The sequence below is a fragment of the Suillus paluster genome (genome assembly GCF_016628075.1).
Source record: "Suillus paluster strain FC165 chromosome Unknown EDB91scaffold_7, whole genome shotgun sequence".
NCBI classification, from domain to species: Eukaryota; Fungi; Basidiomycota; class Agaricomycetes; order Boletales; family Suillaceae; genus Suillus; species Suillus paluster.
Genome location: NW_024537567.1, coordinates 947,487 through 965,159, shown reverse-complemented (window position 1 = coordinate 965,159; position 17,673 = coordinate 947,487). Strand labels below are relative to the sequence as shown.

At 48.9% G+C, this 17,673-nt stretch overlaps 2 protein-coding genes across 2 annotated transcripts; one reads left to right on the top strand and one right to left on the bottom strand.

Annotated features, from left to right (window-relative positions):
* Positions 1-295: 295 nt before the first annotated feature.
* Positions 296-12,145, top strand: EDB91DRAFT_1327383 (vacuolar protein sorting-associated protein 13). The gene is made up of 47 exons (XM_041325248.1): positions 296-452; positions 511-583; positions 634-711; positions 759-974; positions 1,027-1,145; positions 1,197-1,301; positions 1,349-1,447; positions 1,497-1,562; positions 1,613-1,762; positions 1,819-2,022; positions 2,073-2,822; positions 2,875-3,005; positions 3,063-3,252; positions 3,310-3,738; positions 3,787-3,965; positions 4,013-4,392; positions 4,443-5,137; positions 5,190-5,993; positions 6,053-6,442; positions 6,492-6,608; positions 6,663-6,732; positions 6,782-6,810; positions 6,856-7,170; positions 7,222-7,507; positions 7,555-7,623; positions 7,679-7,832; positions 7,896-8,095; positions 8,144-8,264; positions 8,313-8,461; positions 8,511-8,537; positions 8,588-8,655; positions 8,707-9,020; positions 9,070-9,262; positions 9,325-9,516; positions 9,569-10,046; positions 10,103-10,238; positions 10,293-10,436; positions 10,497-10,821; positions 10,871-10,949; positions 11,002-11,083; positions 11,135-11,201; positions 11,255-11,328; positions 11,380-11,435; positions 11,494-11,549; positions 11,604-11,636; positions 11,686-11,776; positions 11,823-12,145. The coding sequence occupies exons 1-47, from the start codon at positions 414-416 to the stop codon at positions 12,089-12,091; spliced, it is 9,291 nt and encodes a 3,096-aa protein (XP_041181568.1). The 5' UTR covers positions 296-413; the 3' UTR covers positions 12,092-12,145.
* Positions 12,146-16,705, bottom strand: EDB91DRAFT_1110708 (DENN domain-containing protein). The gene is made up of 13 exons (XM_041317717.1): positions 16,056-16,705; positions 15,502-16,005; positions 15,299-15,458; positions 14,916-15,247; positions 14,803-14,862; positions 14,566-14,747; positions 14,384-14,515; positions 14,160-14,322; positions 13,743-14,100; positions 13,148-13,695; positions 13,048-13,094; positions 12,781-13,007; positions 12,146-12,661 (listed from the first exon to the last, which is right to left on the bottom strand). Exons 1-13 carry the CDS (start codon positions 16,413-16,415, stop codon positions 12,339-12,341), a joined length of 3,396 nt encoding a protein of 1,131 aa, XP_041181567.1. The 5' UTR covers positions 16,416-16,705; the 3' UTR covers positions 12,146-12,338.
* Between the last annotated feature and the right edge of the window lie 968 nt (positions 16,706-17,673).

Sequence of the window (17,673 nt, the reverse complement as noted above, 5' to 3'; positions counted from 1 at the left end):
CGGGATTGAACGGGACCAACGGCATAAATGCACGAAGAAATGTGAGAAAATAATTGGAATGATCCGATGAACGAGTCCTGCAAAAGGAATTACAGGGAACAACTTCAGCCAGCTTCAGCCTCGAGGTGCAATATTATCTACCACCGCATGTTTTGAGGGAGTATAAGTATCCTTAGGATGACGGTCGATTCCGATATTTGCTTCCGGCCGGTATTTAATTTTTGATGGGTGATGTAATATTGCCTGATCTAGTAGCAAGGCCGCAGCGGAAGGCGAAGTGGGTAGGGGGTGAAGTCACAAAACGACTCCATCTCTCGCTAGCACTACCTGTCTGACTTACAGCAACCCTCTGGTTTCTCTCTCTTAAGTGTACTTTAATTCTGATATCAGAATAAGTAGATACCATCCCCACAATGTGGTGGTTAGACCCCGGAAAAGAGGTCTTGAATGTGGTGCGTCATCAAGAAAATCTAGCTCCCATATGCCTGAAGACAGTCTTATCTCGTCTAGCTGTTCAATAGGATACTTGCCCCATATGTTGAGAACCTGGATATGAACCAAGTAAACTACGGCATCGGACAAGGTAGTGTTAACTTGACGCTCGTGCATGTGGCGAAGTTGATCCAACTCCAGGCCAATTGACGTTACGCAACTTGCGTCTCAAGAAGGGTGCCTTGGATAAATTCAGACTCCCGGTCGATGTTCTCGAAGGTACTATTGTATATTCAATGGTGTTCCGCGAGCTTACCTCTGTTCAGGTTATCTCGGAACATTCACACTGTCTCTCCATTGGATGAACCTCGGCAATCAGCCTGTTGAAATTTTGATCGAAGATGTGTATCTGCTCGTTGTGCCATCCCCTCACACAAATATAGACCCAGAGGAGGAAAGACAGCGAGCACAGGCCGCCAAACTCGAACGGTTGGAAAACGCAGAACTTTTGCATATGCGTGGTCAAGCGGAAGTTTCCTCAGGTGCGTTATTAAGCCATTCCGTTGCAGGGTCAGATGTCCATACCTGTTTTAGAGGAGTCTTCGCAGTCGCAGGGTCTCTGGGCTTCGTTAACGGCTAAAATAATCAACAACCTGCAGGTGACTGTGAAGAACATTCACATACGGTACGAAGACAACATGAGCGTTCCTGGCGTACGTAGCACAACTGCGCCTCGGAATTCATTATATAACGTTCAATATTAGCATCCTTTCGCCGTGGGCATCACCTTGGCGGGTTTCACAGCGGTGTCAGTCAACGATGAATGGCAACCAACTTTCATCGAAAGTACAGCCGGTGCAATACACAAGGTAAGCAGCTATATGAAGGAAACGGGCACCACTGAGCTGTGGGTCAGTTGGCAAGGTTGGAATCACTAGCAGTATATTTTGATACAGACTCGCAAAGTATGGCAGGGCTCCCCTTGTCTGCAGCCAGAGATAGGTTTATTGCCATGGTCAGTTTGATTTATTCTGTAACACTGTCAGCTTTAACCTCCTAGTCAGATATCACAAAAGGATCAGCAGTCATCCCATCAATTCATCCTCAGCCCGGTATCGGGTGAGGGAAGGGTAAGTTGCCATCAGCTACTGAGCGTGCTTAAAACATGACCATCCATCAGATTGTTGTGAATCACAAACTTGATAAGAATACACCGCACTTTGACGTGCAGTTGCTTTTTGACGAGATCGGTGTCGCCTTAGATGACAACCAATATCGGGATGCCATATCTTTGGTTGATATGTATCATGTCTACATCCGTCAGCGTCAGGTAACGACATTTCGAATCAGGCGATGTTGATTCCAAATTTATGTTTTGCACCCTAGTACAGAAAATTTCGTCCAAGCGACGAGGAGCTCAAAGCGAATCGAGCGAGAGTATTGTTACGCTTTGCCGCTCAGGCGATTCTAGACGGTGTCCGCGATCGACGTCGTAAATGGATCTGGGCATACTTTGCGGAACGTCGAGACGATCGCAACAAATATGTCGAGTTATTCGAGAAGAAGCTGGCGAACTCATTGCGCGAACCCGTACGTTTTGTTTTGTTTCACTGCAGCAGATGTATGATCATGGTTTTCAGGACATCGCATTGCTCAATGCGTTGGAATGTAAGTTATCATACGAGGACATCCGCTTCTACAGGTCGATAGCACGTTCCCGTCTACGCAAAGACATGGAGTTGAGGAAAAGGCTTGAGGAAGACCGCGGTACACAGCAGCAACAGCAATCTGGTGGCTGGATGTCTTGGCTCTGGGGGTCTCAGGCAGATAAACCGAAAGACGAACCCGCTTTCGGAGGTCAAATGACAGAGGAGCAGCGCAAGCAGCTTTATGATGTGCTTGATTACGATGAGAGATCGGCCATCGCAGATTCGTTCGAGGCGCCCCGGGATGCTCTCAAGACGCGAGTGGTTGCGGAACTCAAGAAGGGTTCATTTGCACTGAAGGTTGATCCGAGGGGGAAAGCCACTGATGTTATCTCCACTGTTTTCGACTCCTTCCGTGCCGAAATCATCCAAAGACCGGATAATTTTGAGGCGTCTGTGTCGTTGAGAGGATTTAGTGTTTTTGATGGGACGACCAAGAACACACTATATCCACAGATAGTTCAAGTCAAGACTTCGGTAGCGGAAGGTGCCAAGGCTGGGGGAGTTGAAGATCCATTCTTCTTCGTGAAATTTGAGAGCAACCCTCTGGACAAACGTGCCGATACTGCTCTTACAGCCCGCATGCGTCACATGGAAATTATCTACCACAGGGGGTATGTTGAGGCCGTTTTCAAGTTCTTTCGTCCACCCGAGAGCCAGTTGGAATCGGTTGAAGCTTTACTAGTACGTGCTCTCCGGGACCGTTCAGCAAAACACTTTATACTTTCAATTTTAGAACGTAGCAAGTCAGACCCTGGAGGGCCTACGAAAGGAAACTCGGGCTGGTCTAGAGTATGCTCTGCAAACTCATAAAACTATCGATCTTCAACTGGATATGAACGCACCCATTATCATCATTCCAGAAGAGTGCGTTCCACGAATCCAGAATGGTGGAAACTACCCGACTAAGTTGTTGCTTTTTAGCGTCACCACCCACCAATGCAGCCATCTCGTCATCGATGCTGGCCACGTAGCTGTCGAGAGTGATTTAGCAGATAAAGGTGCTCTGCGGGAGATACATGCCAAGCGAAACCAGCCATACAGTGAAGACGATTACAAAAGACTGGAGTCCCTAATGTATGATAAGATGTTGCTCAAGCTCGAGGCAGCTCAGGTTAGTCCACCACACCACAGTGTTAACAGGTCTAATGTCACCCACCCTTGTGTTCAGTTTGTCTTGGGCAACGACCTACAAGCTTGTCGTGATGCTCTCACTTCTGAGAAGAGCGACACCCTCCACCTACTGGAACGCATCAACATCAATTTGCGGGTGCAGAATTCCATTGTACCATCTGCTGTCAATCTCGCTCGATTCAAAATTTCCGGAAAATTGCCCAGTCTTCAAGTGAACGTCTCTGACGCCAAGTACAAGGCATTAATGCGCATTATAGATGTTGCGATCCCACACTTTGATGAAGGTGACGACCAAAAGCCTCCCCAGACGCACATCGTTACCGCACCACTCGTATTGCCTTTGTCAGCCGGTCTCTTTGGACCTGTTGGCACAGAATACAATGTAGATGATGACGGCGCCAACAGCGAAGCTGCATCAACGCACAGAGATGACCTGTTCTTCGAAGCAAGTGATGGCTCGTTCGAGGTAGTTCAAGTTTATCCTCCGTCTCCCGTATTTTTACACGATTTGCAGCATCCTGAGATCCGACAACACATCTTTGAGCTTGATTTTGAAGTTGACACCCTTCGTGGGGCTATCTCGAAGTCTAATAGTGATGGCAGTGAGAAGCCACTCGGAGAAGTTATCTTCCAGCAGTTTCGACTTGGGTTCTCGCTTCTCAAATTCGATATGAATGTGGACATTAATTTGAGGTACGCAGTACGGCCTTTTTGAGCGGAAGTTATTAACATGCCTTCAGGTCACTGACAATGAACGTCGTGCAAGCTGCCAGAGATCCCATTCAGCTGGTGTCTTCAGAATGCACGGAGTCGGTCATGAAAGATCTCATGAAGATCTCCTACAAACGGGTTCAGAAGAATTCACCCGAGTTTGATACCGTCCACGAAAGCATCGATCAAAGCGTTGATGTCCAACTATCCACGTTCATATTTCATGCTGCACCAGAACCAGTAGTCTCACTGTATGATTTCATCATGACGACCTTCGTTCCTCAAAGCCCAGAGCAGCCCGTGAACAACACTCCAAGCACAATCGCTATCTCTGATGATGGGGAGTTGTCTCCGCCTGCTAGTGACACGGGAACAATCAGAGTATCTATCAGACTTGATAGCGTGCAAGGTCTGTCTGTTATTCAGAGTTATCAGCAACGCCCTGACAGCCATATATAGTCATGCTTCTCAACGACTTCAGTAGCTTGGCCACTCTTTCTTTATCAACTGCCGACGTTCAGTTACTCCTCCGGACGAACACGATGAGGATTACCGGTCGCTTGGGGAGCCTTTCATTGAGTGACGATCGGTCAAAGGAACTTGCCAAGCCGCAATTCAAGCAAATCCTGTCGATTGAAGGCAAAAACTTTGCGGAATTTCGTTATCAAACTCTTGATCCTGCAGAACCCTCGAACTTGGGCTTTAACTCGTCTTTTTCCTTGAGTGCTGGGTCTCTCAAGGTCCACTTTTTGGAGCAGCCCCTGCACGACATTTATTTCTTTGTCACCAAACTAGCAAAACTCAAGGTTCTCTATGATGCTGCGCGTGACGCTGCAGTCCAGAGAGCTTCGGAGATTGAGAGGATGCAGTTTGACGTCTCCGTGAAGACACCAATCATTGTTTTCCCCTCAGATCCTAGTCGTTTGCAAGACATACTGGTCATGCGACTGGGAGAGATCAGCGCTCGCAATTCACACGAAGTTGACACTAGTACAATTACCGCCAGTTTATGTGGCATCCAGCTCGTGTCCGACATCTTTTATTATGGAGAATCCTCTACGCTGAAGATGGTTGACGACATTAATATCGTTGCGGATGTGATCCAAACAAGCGGAATCAATCGATCGCAGGAGAGTGAACTTCCAGACACCCAGGTAGCGCATTTTTATTACTATGATAGTCTTTCTAATGGCGAAAAAATATCAGATTTCAGTGAAGATATCTGATGTCAAGCTGTACTTGACACAGACTCAATACATTCTTCTCATGAAGCTCGTACAGTCCATACCCAAGATTTTGGTTGCTTCACCGGAAGGAAATGCCCAGGCAGAGTCAGCGTTGTCCGTTAATAGCAATGACAACAAGGGTATTTTCAGCAATCAGATCGTGGACCTCGAACCCGAACTCCACGTGGCTTCTGATGTTGACGGGATCCGCGCATGGACGACCGTGGATTTGGTTGCTTCCGTCAATATGGTAAAGCTGCACTTGTACGACGGTCTGGCAACTCGCGAAGAAAACCTTGAAGACCATGGCATAGCACATTTTACCCTTAATGATAGCAACCTGCGCTACAAATCGATATCTGATGGCGCTGCGGAAGCTCAAGTTGTGCTGAAGTCATTCACGATAAGCAATACCCGCCCAGGAGGATCCAAATTCCGTGAAATTATACCTGCAGCGGATCATGACCGTAATCAATTCATGGTTCTCTACACGGTGTCTGGCGACTCTTCGGTGGCCATTCTGACTGTTGATTCACCACACGTTATTCTGGCCATTGAGCCCGTCATCGCATTATTGGAGTTCTTCACGAGCGCGTTTCAACAGGACACCCCGGCTGACATTGACAACGCATCCACGGCTGAGTCTCAGCGCGAGTCACCACAGTCTCGACTTGATTTTCGACTTGATCTGCACGACGTTTCGGTCAGTGTGCTGGAGAACGACGAAGACGCGAATTCCCAGGCCATCAAGTTAAACATTGACCAAATTCTGCTGTCACAGCAAGTGCGCCCTTTCTTTCTTTCTTTCTTTGTATCACCACTGTGCTGAGAATGGCGATGTAGGGAATTCTTGCGTTGACTGTCAATCAACTAGGGATGTCACTTATCTGTATGGGCGCCGATGCAGACACTGTGCACTTCTTGGATGATGTTGATTTGACCTTCTCTATGGATAGTCGCTCTTCGACGAGAGAACAAATGACCAGCATGGAACTCGCTGCCAAACCCATCGTGTTCCGAGCCTCCTATCGAGATATCATGCTGATCACCACCATCGCTAGCAAAGCAGTGGACCTTTACGGCAAATCTCAAAATCACTCTCCTGTGGCCAGCACTATTAGCACGAAGTCCGCACAAGTATATGAGGGGCCCAGCCAAGCATCACGGTCTAATGCTACGAGAAGCCATAGACAGAACATCGGACAGGCTCACATTCTATTATCCAGAGAACAGGCACGTGGGAAGATGATTCCCTGGCTTGATGATTAACATGTTCTATCAGCTCAAAGCATCGTTTGATGGATTCCGTCTGATTCTCATAGGCGATATGCATGAGCAGCCCATGCTTCACTTGAAGATTAAGCCATTCATCGTCGGAGCTCGGGATTGGTCTGCAGATGTGCGTGAAGAATAGCGCTCGTGCTGACTCCGTAATTTGACTATTCACTACTAGCTTCGCGCGGCTGCTACCCTTGCGACCCAAATCAGCTACTGGAACTTGACAAATTCACACTGGGAACCTTGTAAGTAGCCTCATCTTCAAACGTCTTCTGTGCTAAGTCAATTATGCAGTAATCGATCCGTGGACATTTACTCTCTCCGTGAGTCCACCCACATTCGACGAAAATAGACATTCATTCTTGTAGGTTGACCGAGACCGACGCTCCAGTGAACTCAAGGTATCAGTGTCAGCTCAAGAACGTTTAGACCTCAACGTCAGTACTACTTTCGCGGCGCTGGCTGTCTCTTCTGCCAATATGTTGGGTAAGGAAGGACAAGTCGTGCTACAGAAGGCTCGTGGAAGCTTTGCACCATACCGGATCAGGAACCGCACTGGATCCCCTCTCTTCGTATGGTCTGACGATGACGCCAGTCGCGGTTCAAAGGATAGCGGCGCTGTCAAAATTGCCAACGATCAAACTGTGGACTGGCGGTTCGATGACTGGAAGACTATGCGCGAGGCAAGTAAACTTGTGCGCTCTAGTGGTGCTGTTCTTATTTTGCCGTTGTAGCATGTCTCGACCTCTGAACAACACAACATTGGCATACAGTTTGTCGGCAAGCCATGGGAAGCAGTGAGAGGCATACCAGTGGATAGAGAAGGGGAATTTATGTTTTCCCTCCGCCCTCGAATGGAGAAATATGCTGATCGCCTGTTGTGCGCCGTATCGGTTCAAGACAACGTAAAAATCGTTACGCTCCGTTCCACATACCTGGTCGAGAATCAGACCTTTTATCCACTGGAGATTATGCTAGTGGATCATACAGGACATCCGGTCTACTCGTTAGAAAAGATAGGTTGGTATCGAAAAGCGCTCGTGATTCAGTGGTTAATTTATCCTCAGCCCCTGGCCAGGACTATTCTCTGCCGATAGAAGCAGTAACCCAGAACAGGATCCGACTGCAGCCAGATCGTGCGTATCCGCACACTCGATGCTTACGGAGCATATTGATTCAGTCCCTTAAAAGAGGGGTTTGGGTATAGATGGTGCACCTCCATACGCTTTGAGGACCTCATCGCCAAGAAGAGTCTCACAATCAGTTGCCCTCACAATGACCAGCAAGAAGCTCCCTTCAGATTTCAAGCGTGGGCACAAAGTGACTTGAACGAGTCTGGGACACGGTGAAGCTGTCATCACATTTGTATGCGTCCTTGCTACTAATTGCGGTCCTCTCTTCCACCCAGGAAATCACCGAAAATCAAACTTAAACTGCGCGCGCCAATCGAGCTCGAGAATCTACTACCTTACAACATTCAGTATAGAATATATGACAAGGACGCTGACCAGAACTGGAAGAGCTACCTCAGAAAGGGTGGCGTCATGCCTGTGCATTCTGTGGAACTTGGTCATTTGGTCCTATTGAATGTTGAAGTACAAGATACGAGTGAGTCCAATTGCTCATCCGAGTATGTCTACTCATTGCAGAACGTAGTCTTCAAGGCCAGTGACTTCGCCATCATCAACACCGACCGGAATTCGGACTTTGAGGTAGAGTCTCGCCTAAGTCTGCGGGATCAGAGTAACCGCAAACTGGATCTACGTTTAAACTACGTGTTCGTTATGCACCCCACCTTTCGTGATTACAACTTATTGATTTCTAGACGCTATCCTGAGTCCGGTGGTGCATTCAAAGTGCAGATATATTGCCCGTATCTCGTTATCAACAAGACAGGGTTACCTTTTGGCGTGAAGGCTGCACGTTCTCATCGAGCGGCATCCCCTGTCGAGATTGCCGCTGATACTAGATTCGGTAGACTCCAGTCGATGATCTATCATGCCTTACTAACCATCTTTGCTAGATGTCATTTCCAAACCAGTCCCATTCTGTAGGTATCCCCATATCCTCCTCCTTACGATGAGCTTAGCATCTTACCAGTATTGTCACACCCCTATGACAACGGTCAAGCATTTGTGTTCAAAGTTGGGGAATCTGGTTGGTCGAAGGTACGGTCACATGACGGGAAGCTACGTACTAGATTCATCATTGCCCACCAGGTCTTCAGTCTAGAGGCTCCTTCTGCGGAAACTGAGATGGTGACGCCATCCTTAAGGCAAAAAGCAGAGGAGTTCCACATTGGGTTGTCGTGGACTGAAGGGTTGGGGAAATACAAACTCACCAAGGTCATAACTCTTGCCCCAAGATTTATCATCAAAAATAACCTGCAAGATCCTATATGCTTCCGGGAGCATGGAGTAGCACCTAGAGGACGCGCAATACTCAATCCTGGCGAACGTTGTCCGTTGCAGGTCATGCGTGCCAGCCGGGAAAAATTGCTCACAATTGCATACCCTGGACTTAACTCTCAGTGGTAACATCCCAACCATATCGTCTCTGGTACCTTCCTGAAATTTTATCAGGTCTGCACCCATCAATATTGAAGACATAGGATCTGTTCACCTTCGCGTTCGACTCCCGAACAACGACATGGATATAGTTCAGGCCGACGTCAAGATTGATGGATCTACGATATTCGTAATACTGTCTGCCGCGGAAGGATGGCCCTTTGTGATTGAGAACGACAGCGATTTCTCTGTCTCCATGATGCAATGGGTATGGGTTTCCCAAATTCCCTGTACCTGAAAATACATCGTCACTCAATGTCGACTCCATAGGATCCAAGTCGTGGAGATGTGGACGCAGTAAAATCTTCCACCCCACGATACAAGTTGGGACCTCGCTCGAGCATGACATATGCTTGGGACCAGCCTGCTGTCAGAGAGAAGAAGATAATGCTCATGATAAATGATTCCCGCCGCGTTGTGGACATCATGGAGATTGGTGTTCTCATGCCATTCAAATTCCATGTGCCTTCAATTCTCCTTCATAAGTTCAAGTAGTTACTAACGTGCAACTCAGGACCGCCAAAGGACCCGTGCAGTTTCATTGGATGTGAGAGCAGATGGACACAAACAGACATTGCGCATCACACCATACGTTGCTGAGCATAGCCTCTACAAGCCGAAACATCGCAGTTCGAGCTCCTTGTCGCGATCTGATACCATGACAAGCAGTTCAGAAGGTTTTGAAGCAATCAGGGAAGACGTTTCCCCGACATTGACATTCAATGTGGAGTTCGCTGGAATAGCAATATCCTTGGTTAACCGCAGGATGGTCGAAGTCGTTTACATATCCATAGAGGCTTTAAAGTTCGAGTACAGCGACAGCCCTGTCGCACAGTCCGTGAACCTGTCCTGTGGCTCACTACAAATCGACAACCAGCTGCACGATGCGCTGTATCCAGTCATTCTCCAGCCTAGCCCAATATCCAAGGAAGCCAGTGGTGCCGCAGTCCTCCCGACAATACAGGGTTCGGTAATTTGGCTTAAAGACCAAGGTCAGCCAAGTTTCCTACTTTTAGTTTCAGAACAGAGCACTCAGAGTTAAATTCAGAACACGGTGTCTTATTCGTCAAGTATTGCTCTGTCCTCCTCCAGGCGCTGACCATCGAAACAGACGAAGATCTACTTTTCGCAATATACGATCTGACACAAATCCAGGGTGTGTCGTGGGAAGAGAACACTGAGGAGTAAGTGTAGAATTTGATTTCGTGACCTTTGTTTCGGCTTACATGTGGGGTCAGTGTTCTAATACAACATCCCGAAGATATACCAGAACCTCAGATTTCTGCTGCCGGACAAGATGTCTACTTTGAACTCTTGGAACTTCAACCAATACAACTGTCTCTTTCATTCATGGCCACTGAAAGGGTTAGCAGCGAGGAAAAGTACGAATCGTGCTTCGACTTTGCTCATAATCTATGGATGCACTAATCGTTTTTCTTCAGGCTGAGCATTCGCAACCCTTTAGCTGTTGTCGTCAACGCATTGACGATGACTTTGGGTAACATCAATGACGCGCCGCTGGAGTTGAACGCATTGGCCATCAAAGACATGCGACTGACGATGCCTGAACTGCAAACTAGGATTACTTACCATTACCGTCAGGATATTCTTCGTCAGCTTTATCGCATCCTCGGATCAGCCGACTTCATCGGCAATCCTGTTGGGCTCTTTACGAATGTCAGCTCTGGCGTCTCGGACATTTTCTATGCCCCGTACAATGGAGTTGTTATGCATGGCAACAGGGAGCTAGGGATTGGAATTGCCAAGGTACGAGACGCAAAAAATTCGTAGGCCATTTCAAGTGATCCTCTACCAGGGTGCTGCTAGCTTTGTGAAGAAAACGGTGTTTGGCTTGTCAGATAGTATGACCAAGTTCACCAGCAGTGTTGGCAAAGGTATGCAAATTCAAATTGAACTGTTTGGATCGTCGCTGATGACGTCCTCCAGGGCTATCTGCGGCAACTTTTGATTCTGAGTATCAGGCTCAGCGCAGAATGACTCAGCGGCGCAACCGCCCGCGCCATGCTATGTGAGGGAATATTTTGTTGAGTGAGCGTGAGCGACTGACCCAGGATGCCAGCTACGGTGTTGCGGCAGGAGGCGAAGCTCTTGCGAGTAGCGTGGTCAGCGCAATGGAAGGGATCGTTGTAGGTCTTTTCCACTCGACTTTTCATTGCTGTGTTTGATTGAGTCTTACCAGACAAAACCCATACAAGGCGCTGAAACGGAAGGAGCACTCGGCTTCTTCAAGGGCGTCGGAAAGGGGCTTGTGGGGTAAGTCGATCATCCCACCCAGTATCTTCTGTTTATCTCGTTCGTGTGCAGCGCTGTTACCAAACCGGCTGTTGGCGTCTTTGATCTTGCGTCCAACCTATCCGAAGGTCTGCCATGTCATCTTCGCCACACAGGGATAGCTAATCAATATTGTGCGCCTCTCAGGGATACGCAATACAACTACGGTGTTTGACAAACCAGAGCGAGATCGCGTTCGTCTGGTGGGTAATTTCAGTATTTCACACGATTTTACCTTTACACCATCACGTTTACAGCCGAGACATGTACCACCGGATGGCATTTTGGTGGTAAGTGACCTTCTGGAGCATTGCGTCTCATACACTGACCTTTTACTAGCCATTCTCTGCTCGTGAAGCCTTGGGTCAGTATTGGATGAGGGACCTTGACAATGGCGCATTCCGCAAAGAGGCCTACGTCGCACACATCGGTATGTTGGTAGTTTTATCTACTGGGCATAACTGATCGGATGATAGACTCGCCCGGTAACGACAACGTCATATTGCTGACTTCGTCACGAGTTCTTTCCTTTTGGTCGAAAAAGCTCCGTCTTGATTGGGATCTCCCCCTGGCCATGGTGCAGGGTATCGCAGTGGAAGATACTGGCATCCGTTTCACTCACAAGTCTGGAAAAGACCACGACAAATTCGTATTCATACCAGACAAAACATCTCAAGCGTGGTTCTTTGGTCAAATCACATCTGTAGTCAAAGCCTTCAACAACCGCCGTAGAATGGACACATGATTAGAACGCAAACATTGCTGTATTCGTTGTAAAGACTGTATTTTCTCTAGCATTTGTACTATGCACAAGTAGATCATAATATATGCGATGAAGCTGAATCGCGTGTAATCCGATGGAACAAATACGACAGATGATTAGAAAGCAACGAGCGTGGTGGGAGTTGGAAATGGACAACCCAAAATGACGATAACGATGATGCAAAGGTGGGTATTATCCATAGGTATAAATCTAGACCTGTTGATTGCAGTCAGACATGCTGTCCAAGGACCCGCCCTTTCGACACGACTATATCCTCGCCAAGAGATGGACTAGATTGAAGAATTGCCGTCGCTGTGCTAGACACTCGTTCCCTAACAGGCGCTTTTGTGAACTGAGAAGCGATTTTCCCGTATTTGACAGTTTGATCAGTGGACTCAGTGGAATCGTCAGAATCGTGGTAGTGAGGAGTTTGGTGACCATCAAAACTGACGTAGCTATCTCGAGGACTTGTAGAATAAGCACTCTGAAACTCAGTATCCGAGTCATCTGTGATGGAGCCGATAGCAGGTGTAAGGGCAGGAGTGGGAGGTGCTTGTTGCTTCCGAAGGAGAAAGCGCAGACAGAGATGCGCCAGAGGCAATCTTACGGAGGGGTTGCATAGAACCGGCAACAGTGCCCTCGTCAGCGCTACTCTCCACCTGAGGGTCCACAGTGCCCAGGGGATCTCTGTTCCGCCCGGGGAGAAGATGTCCGGCGAGGGGTAGCCGAAGGAGATATGGTATCTACTGAGCGACGGGTGATGGTACTGGTTTGCGTTGTTTGCGTTGAGGATGCGGTGTTGCTACGAGCTCTCCTTTTCGCTTTACCAGGAGGGTTATTCACTAGCTTCGTTCCTTTGGGCGGACGTGCGCGAACAGGAACGACATCAGAGTCGTTGCTTCGTTCATCCTCTGTAGGAACTATGGCCCGCAGCAGACCTGTTCTTCCATTCTTGAACCCGTTCGGAGGCTAGTGCAGTCTCGAGCTGAAAACTCAGTTAGCTCCAACTTCGCTCAAAAACAATGTAAGGTAGCTCACCTTCTGCTGGATCTGCAATACTTTCTGCGCGATTCTATCACTCCTCTCACTGATACCCTCGTCGACGGCCATCATACCATCCTGCACCATCTCAGCCTGAGTTGCGGAGAAGCGCTTCTTCTTAGCGGGTGACGATGGCGTCTCGTCTTCTTCCGCAATCGTGTCAGTCTCACGATCACTCTTTCCGTGTACAAGCGTCTCATCACCATTCTCGTATTGTTCCGCAAGTGTGGATTCCGTCCCGAAGCTGCGCAATCTGGATGCACCGTTGACTGAACCGTCTTTGACGGCGTCACTGGATCTCCGTGAGCGTGACCCACTTGCCGTAGACCTCGCTGCTGACATGCGGGATCCTGGACGGGATGCCAGGTCGCCTTCATACTCAGACTCTTCGACGTCAACAGCCATGGAAGCAAGTGCACGCTCGATCTGGGCTTCGACCTCAGCAACCATCTCCGCACGTTCTTCCTCCATCCTCTCCATAGTCTCGCGCATGTGTTCCAGCTCAACAAGAGCTTCCTTGTGTGCACGCTCCGTATCTTGCAGCTCTACAGTTTGTTAGTATCGTTGTGTGCACATCTCAATTGATGCTCACGTGTTTGCAATTTCGCCTTCTCAGCAGCTGTGAGGTGGACTAAACCACTCAGGCGCTTCGTCTCTCTTTGCTCCTTTCCGATCTTGCTACGCAATTGGCCAGCCTCGGCACTCAAGCGCTCCGCATATTGCTCGAACGTGACGAACTTGTCCCGCCATAAATCTGCTTCCGTCATAAGGAAGTTGAGACGACGAGAAAGACGGCCGATCTTCGTCTCAAGGTCGTCACGGGCGTCGACAAACGCCGTCGCACGCTTGCGAATAGAGAGTTGAATGTGCTGCTCGGCAGGAGTGAGCTTAGGGATACGGCGAGCTGCGCCGAAGGAGGAGAGGCGCTTGAGGAACGAAGGTTTCTTGAACTAAACCAACGTCATCAGCATACAGCCAGTCATCAAAAATTGGACGCAAGATAACCAACCTTGTCCTGCAGCACGCTATCAAAGGCTTGGATAATCCGCGTGGAGTGCCACCACTCAGGGGCCTTGATTGTGTCTGCGACAGCAGCAGTCTCACCACCGCGTTTCGCCTGAATCTTGCAGACAGGGCGGAATCGACCTGCAGGAAAGGCTTCCTTGAACTCCCTAAAATAGTGCGCATATACTCAGTCTCCGCATGTGGAAATACAGAAGCAATGGTACTTACGAAGGCACGCTATGATCAGGATGATAATGAGGCTCGAATGCAGTGAGCAGGCGCTGCCTATATTTGTCTCTTTGCTGCTTAGCAGACACTACGCCAGGAGGGGGAGATGGACAGCTCAGGTAGTTGATGTCTCTGTTTATGCTGAGTTCGTCTGGTACTTGGCAGTCAATGAGGTAACTTACAGGTCAACTACACAGACCTCCGGATCCGGACGAACGCTGTACCTCGTTTCGGTAGCGAGACCGAGAATCCATGGTCCGGGGTCATCGATGTAGATCTTAGCATCTCGGGCGTGGACAGCAGGTAGGGCAATCCCAGACCAGCCGCGCAACTCAACAAGGTACTTGATCGTGCACACCGCGATCTACATTAGAAACTCGTCAGCTTCACAAGAACATTGTCGGACATCGAGTACGTACTCCGAGCATAGCGGGATGCCTAGAGTAGAATAGGATGCGACCCGTCGGCGCCAGGGCAATCTGAAACCGCGTCAGTACGGAACAGGTACAGTTGCCCACAAACTGTGACGGACTTCACATATAGTGAGAATGTTATCAATATTCAGGCACTTGAATAGGGGCCACATTGTAAAATTGATGTCCACGAGACCGCGGCCAAAGTCCAAGCCACCAGGGAAGCGCGCAATGACTTCGAGGTTCGTGTCGTCGGTCTGCGGGGAGGTATGCGAAGGCATGGGTGTGGAGGAAGCATCAAGCTTGATGAGATCACCAGCGCGTGGAGCGGGGTGGGCTAAGATTTTGGAGATCTGCAAGGTGTGCGACTGGACGTCTTTAGAGAAACGTGCCCAGGAGAGGGTTAAATAGTCACGCATGAGGTCGTAGATCGGATGACGCGACACCAGAGCTAGATATACGGGTCAAAATCATTGCCATGAAGCGCAAAAAACATACGTACTCAGTGCATAAGGGAGCCAGAACACAGTATCACCAGGTAAGAACAAGGTACTCTCACCAGGACCGTGGCCGCCTACGGTACTTGCGACGTCGTAGTCGCTCTCGCTAATAGCACCCGCGTCAGTTTCGGCACCCTCGCCGTCGGTCTCACCGTCAGTACCCTGACCAAGGCCCCTTGAAACTCTTTTTATTCGATCTCCTGACTGGATCTCCGGACTGAGAAGACCCCGGTGCGGAGCGCAAGGCCCTTAGTCGAGTAGCCACTAGTGATTGTGCACTCTCCTTGCGCGCACGACCTGCTTCGAGAGTGCGGCGAATGGCCGAACTTCTCTCAGCATCAGCATGGCTCCATACGGTGAGACAGACACCATGGTAGGTAACTGTTGCACCATTACCTCCTGACGCTTGTTTTTCAAACATGGGAGATGCGGGGGATGCCGGTGGAGGTTGAAGGACGCTCGGTGGACCGAGGTATGCTGATGAAGGACGGGCATTGAGAAAGGGGTCGTCAGTGTAAGGGAAGGAGAATGTGGGGGCTGCGGAGGAACGATCCGTTCCTGTGAGGACTGAGGCTCGAAGTAAGCCCACTTCAGAAGGAGCAGGTGCGAGGGGAGTGGAAGGGGCAGGAAGGGTGAAAGTAAAAGTATGGATTGTGCTCGCTGGCTGGAGGGTTGATGCGATAATTTCAACTTCACGCGTGAACGAGAGCTATAATAAGACAAGTTAGTAGTGATAATCACTAGGCGAGATGAACCTGCCTTAAGCGCTTTTGATAGCATTTTCCCTACTTCAGCTTTTGATAGAGCACCTGCACCCTTGAGGATCTCGGTACTCTCGCCCTTATTTGCTTTCTTCTTTTTCTTGCCGCCACCGGCACCTGGGCTCACGGTGCTACCGAGAACCTCGGGCCTCCACCAGCGGGCGACTGCACCCTCTGAATGAGATAAACCTAGGACGGCATCGGGGTCGGCAAGAGTCCATGTATGTGGACTCTTTGGAAGTCCCGAGACGACGTAGAGAGAAGTGAGAGGAAGGGTTGGGGCATGTTGAGTTGGAGTTGAAGGTGCTGAACGAGTTGACACGATAGACGTGCGGGTTGAAGCCGGAATGGGCTCCATGGACTTGCGATGAGCAATTCCTAAAATACGAGAAGCCTTATCGACTGGACGGGGAAAACGAGGAATATGAGATTGAGATTCTACTGGAGCTGATACAGTAATATAATCGAGCTCGTCGGCGAGAGCGGCGTCCGGGGAAGAAGGGGAAGAGGAAGAAGAAGGAAAGATATTAGAAAGTTTATTACTAGAATGGTTGTTAATGGAATGGTTGATGTTTACGATTGTGTTGCTTTGAGCCGCGTTAATGTACGCGCTCGAAGTAGACGTTTTGCGCAAGTTCAAGTTGGTCGGGTTAAAAGAAATATCAGAGTACCTCGACTTGAGCACCTTTTCACTGATAGTTGGACTAGCGGCTACAGCAGGGGCCTGAACGCTTGGTCGCCGAGGCAAAAGAGACATTTTTACGAGAATACAATCACGCGCGTCGCGACGCGACCTGAAGAATGGAAAGAAACGAGCGAACTTGGAAAAAATGAATGAAGGGGATGCACGCGTAGTGCAAGGTTTAGATGGAAGTACAAGTTAGAAAAAAAAGTGATTGAGCCGGGGGACTAGTCCAATCCTTGCCAGGCTCGCCTCTGCAGGACGTTACTTACGTCGGGTAATTTATGTTTGTTTTTTTGATAAATTGGGCGAGTATCTTTCTTTTACTTTCATTGAACGAATGGAATATCTCGCGTCGGCGTCGCGTATCGGCGCGGTACCGCGAAGCAATTGTACAAGCGTAATAGCTAGACGATGCAGTTCAGTCATGTTTTCAAATTGAACGGGAGTACAAACGTGATCGGCATAGATCTAGATTCATTTCACACGCTCATTCCTGTACGAAAGCTCCTGATGGAAATTCCTATATTGTGTTGCCAAGGAACACACCCTCGTAACAGGTCGTAAGCTGTTATCGTTAAAGAAGAACGAGGTACAATTTATATGGATTACCTCAAAGCCAAGAACGCTTCTCACTCCCAGTGGCTGTTCAGGGCCATCCCCGCGTTCAGTAGTGTCCACACCAACTTTATCTGTGAAATTCAGTCGTCCCTCCAGGTTCGCTCCCAGAAAACATTCAGAAATTGTTAGTCACGCAGCAGGTTTCGCCGTTCAGGCACTCTCAAACGTTGGATTCGTGTGATAAGCTCTGTTTTGCGTCTTCATGAATACACTACTCAACTGGCAGGCTAACCACTATCGAGTCTCTTCGCATTCCCGAGATTCTAAAGCCTGTAACTCAGATGCATATCTCCAGTGTGATATGTGATCCACA

Excerpts from the sequence above, each read along its gene's own strand:
- EDB91DRAFT_1327383 (XM_041325248.1), top strand. The coding sequence starts at position 414 with ATGTGGTGGTTAGACCCCGGAAAAGAGGTCTTGAATGTG. Across the intron at positions 1,302-1,348 it reads CAGCCGGTGCAATACACAAG|TTGGCAAGGTTGGAATCACT; the intron begins GTAAGCAGCTAT and ends GCTGTGGGTCAG. Across the intron at positions 10,437-10,496 it reads AGGGTTAGCAGCGAGGAAAA|GCTGAGCATTCGCAACCCTT; the intron begins GTACGAATCGTG and ends GTTTTTCTTCAG.
- EDB91DRAFT_1110708 (XM_041317717.1), bottom strand. The coding sequence starts at position 16,415 with ATGGAGCCCATTCCGGCTTCAACCCGCACGTCTATCGTGTCAACTCGT. Across the intron at positions 15,459-15,501 it reads CTTCTCAGTCCGGAGATCCA|GGTACTGACGGTGAGACCGA; the intron begins GTCAGGAGATCG and ends GGCCTTGGTCAG. Across the intron at positions 13,696-13,742 it reads GAAGGCGAAATTGCAAACAC|AGCTGCAAGATACGGAGCGT; the intron begins GTGAGCATCAAT and ends AACAAACTGTAG.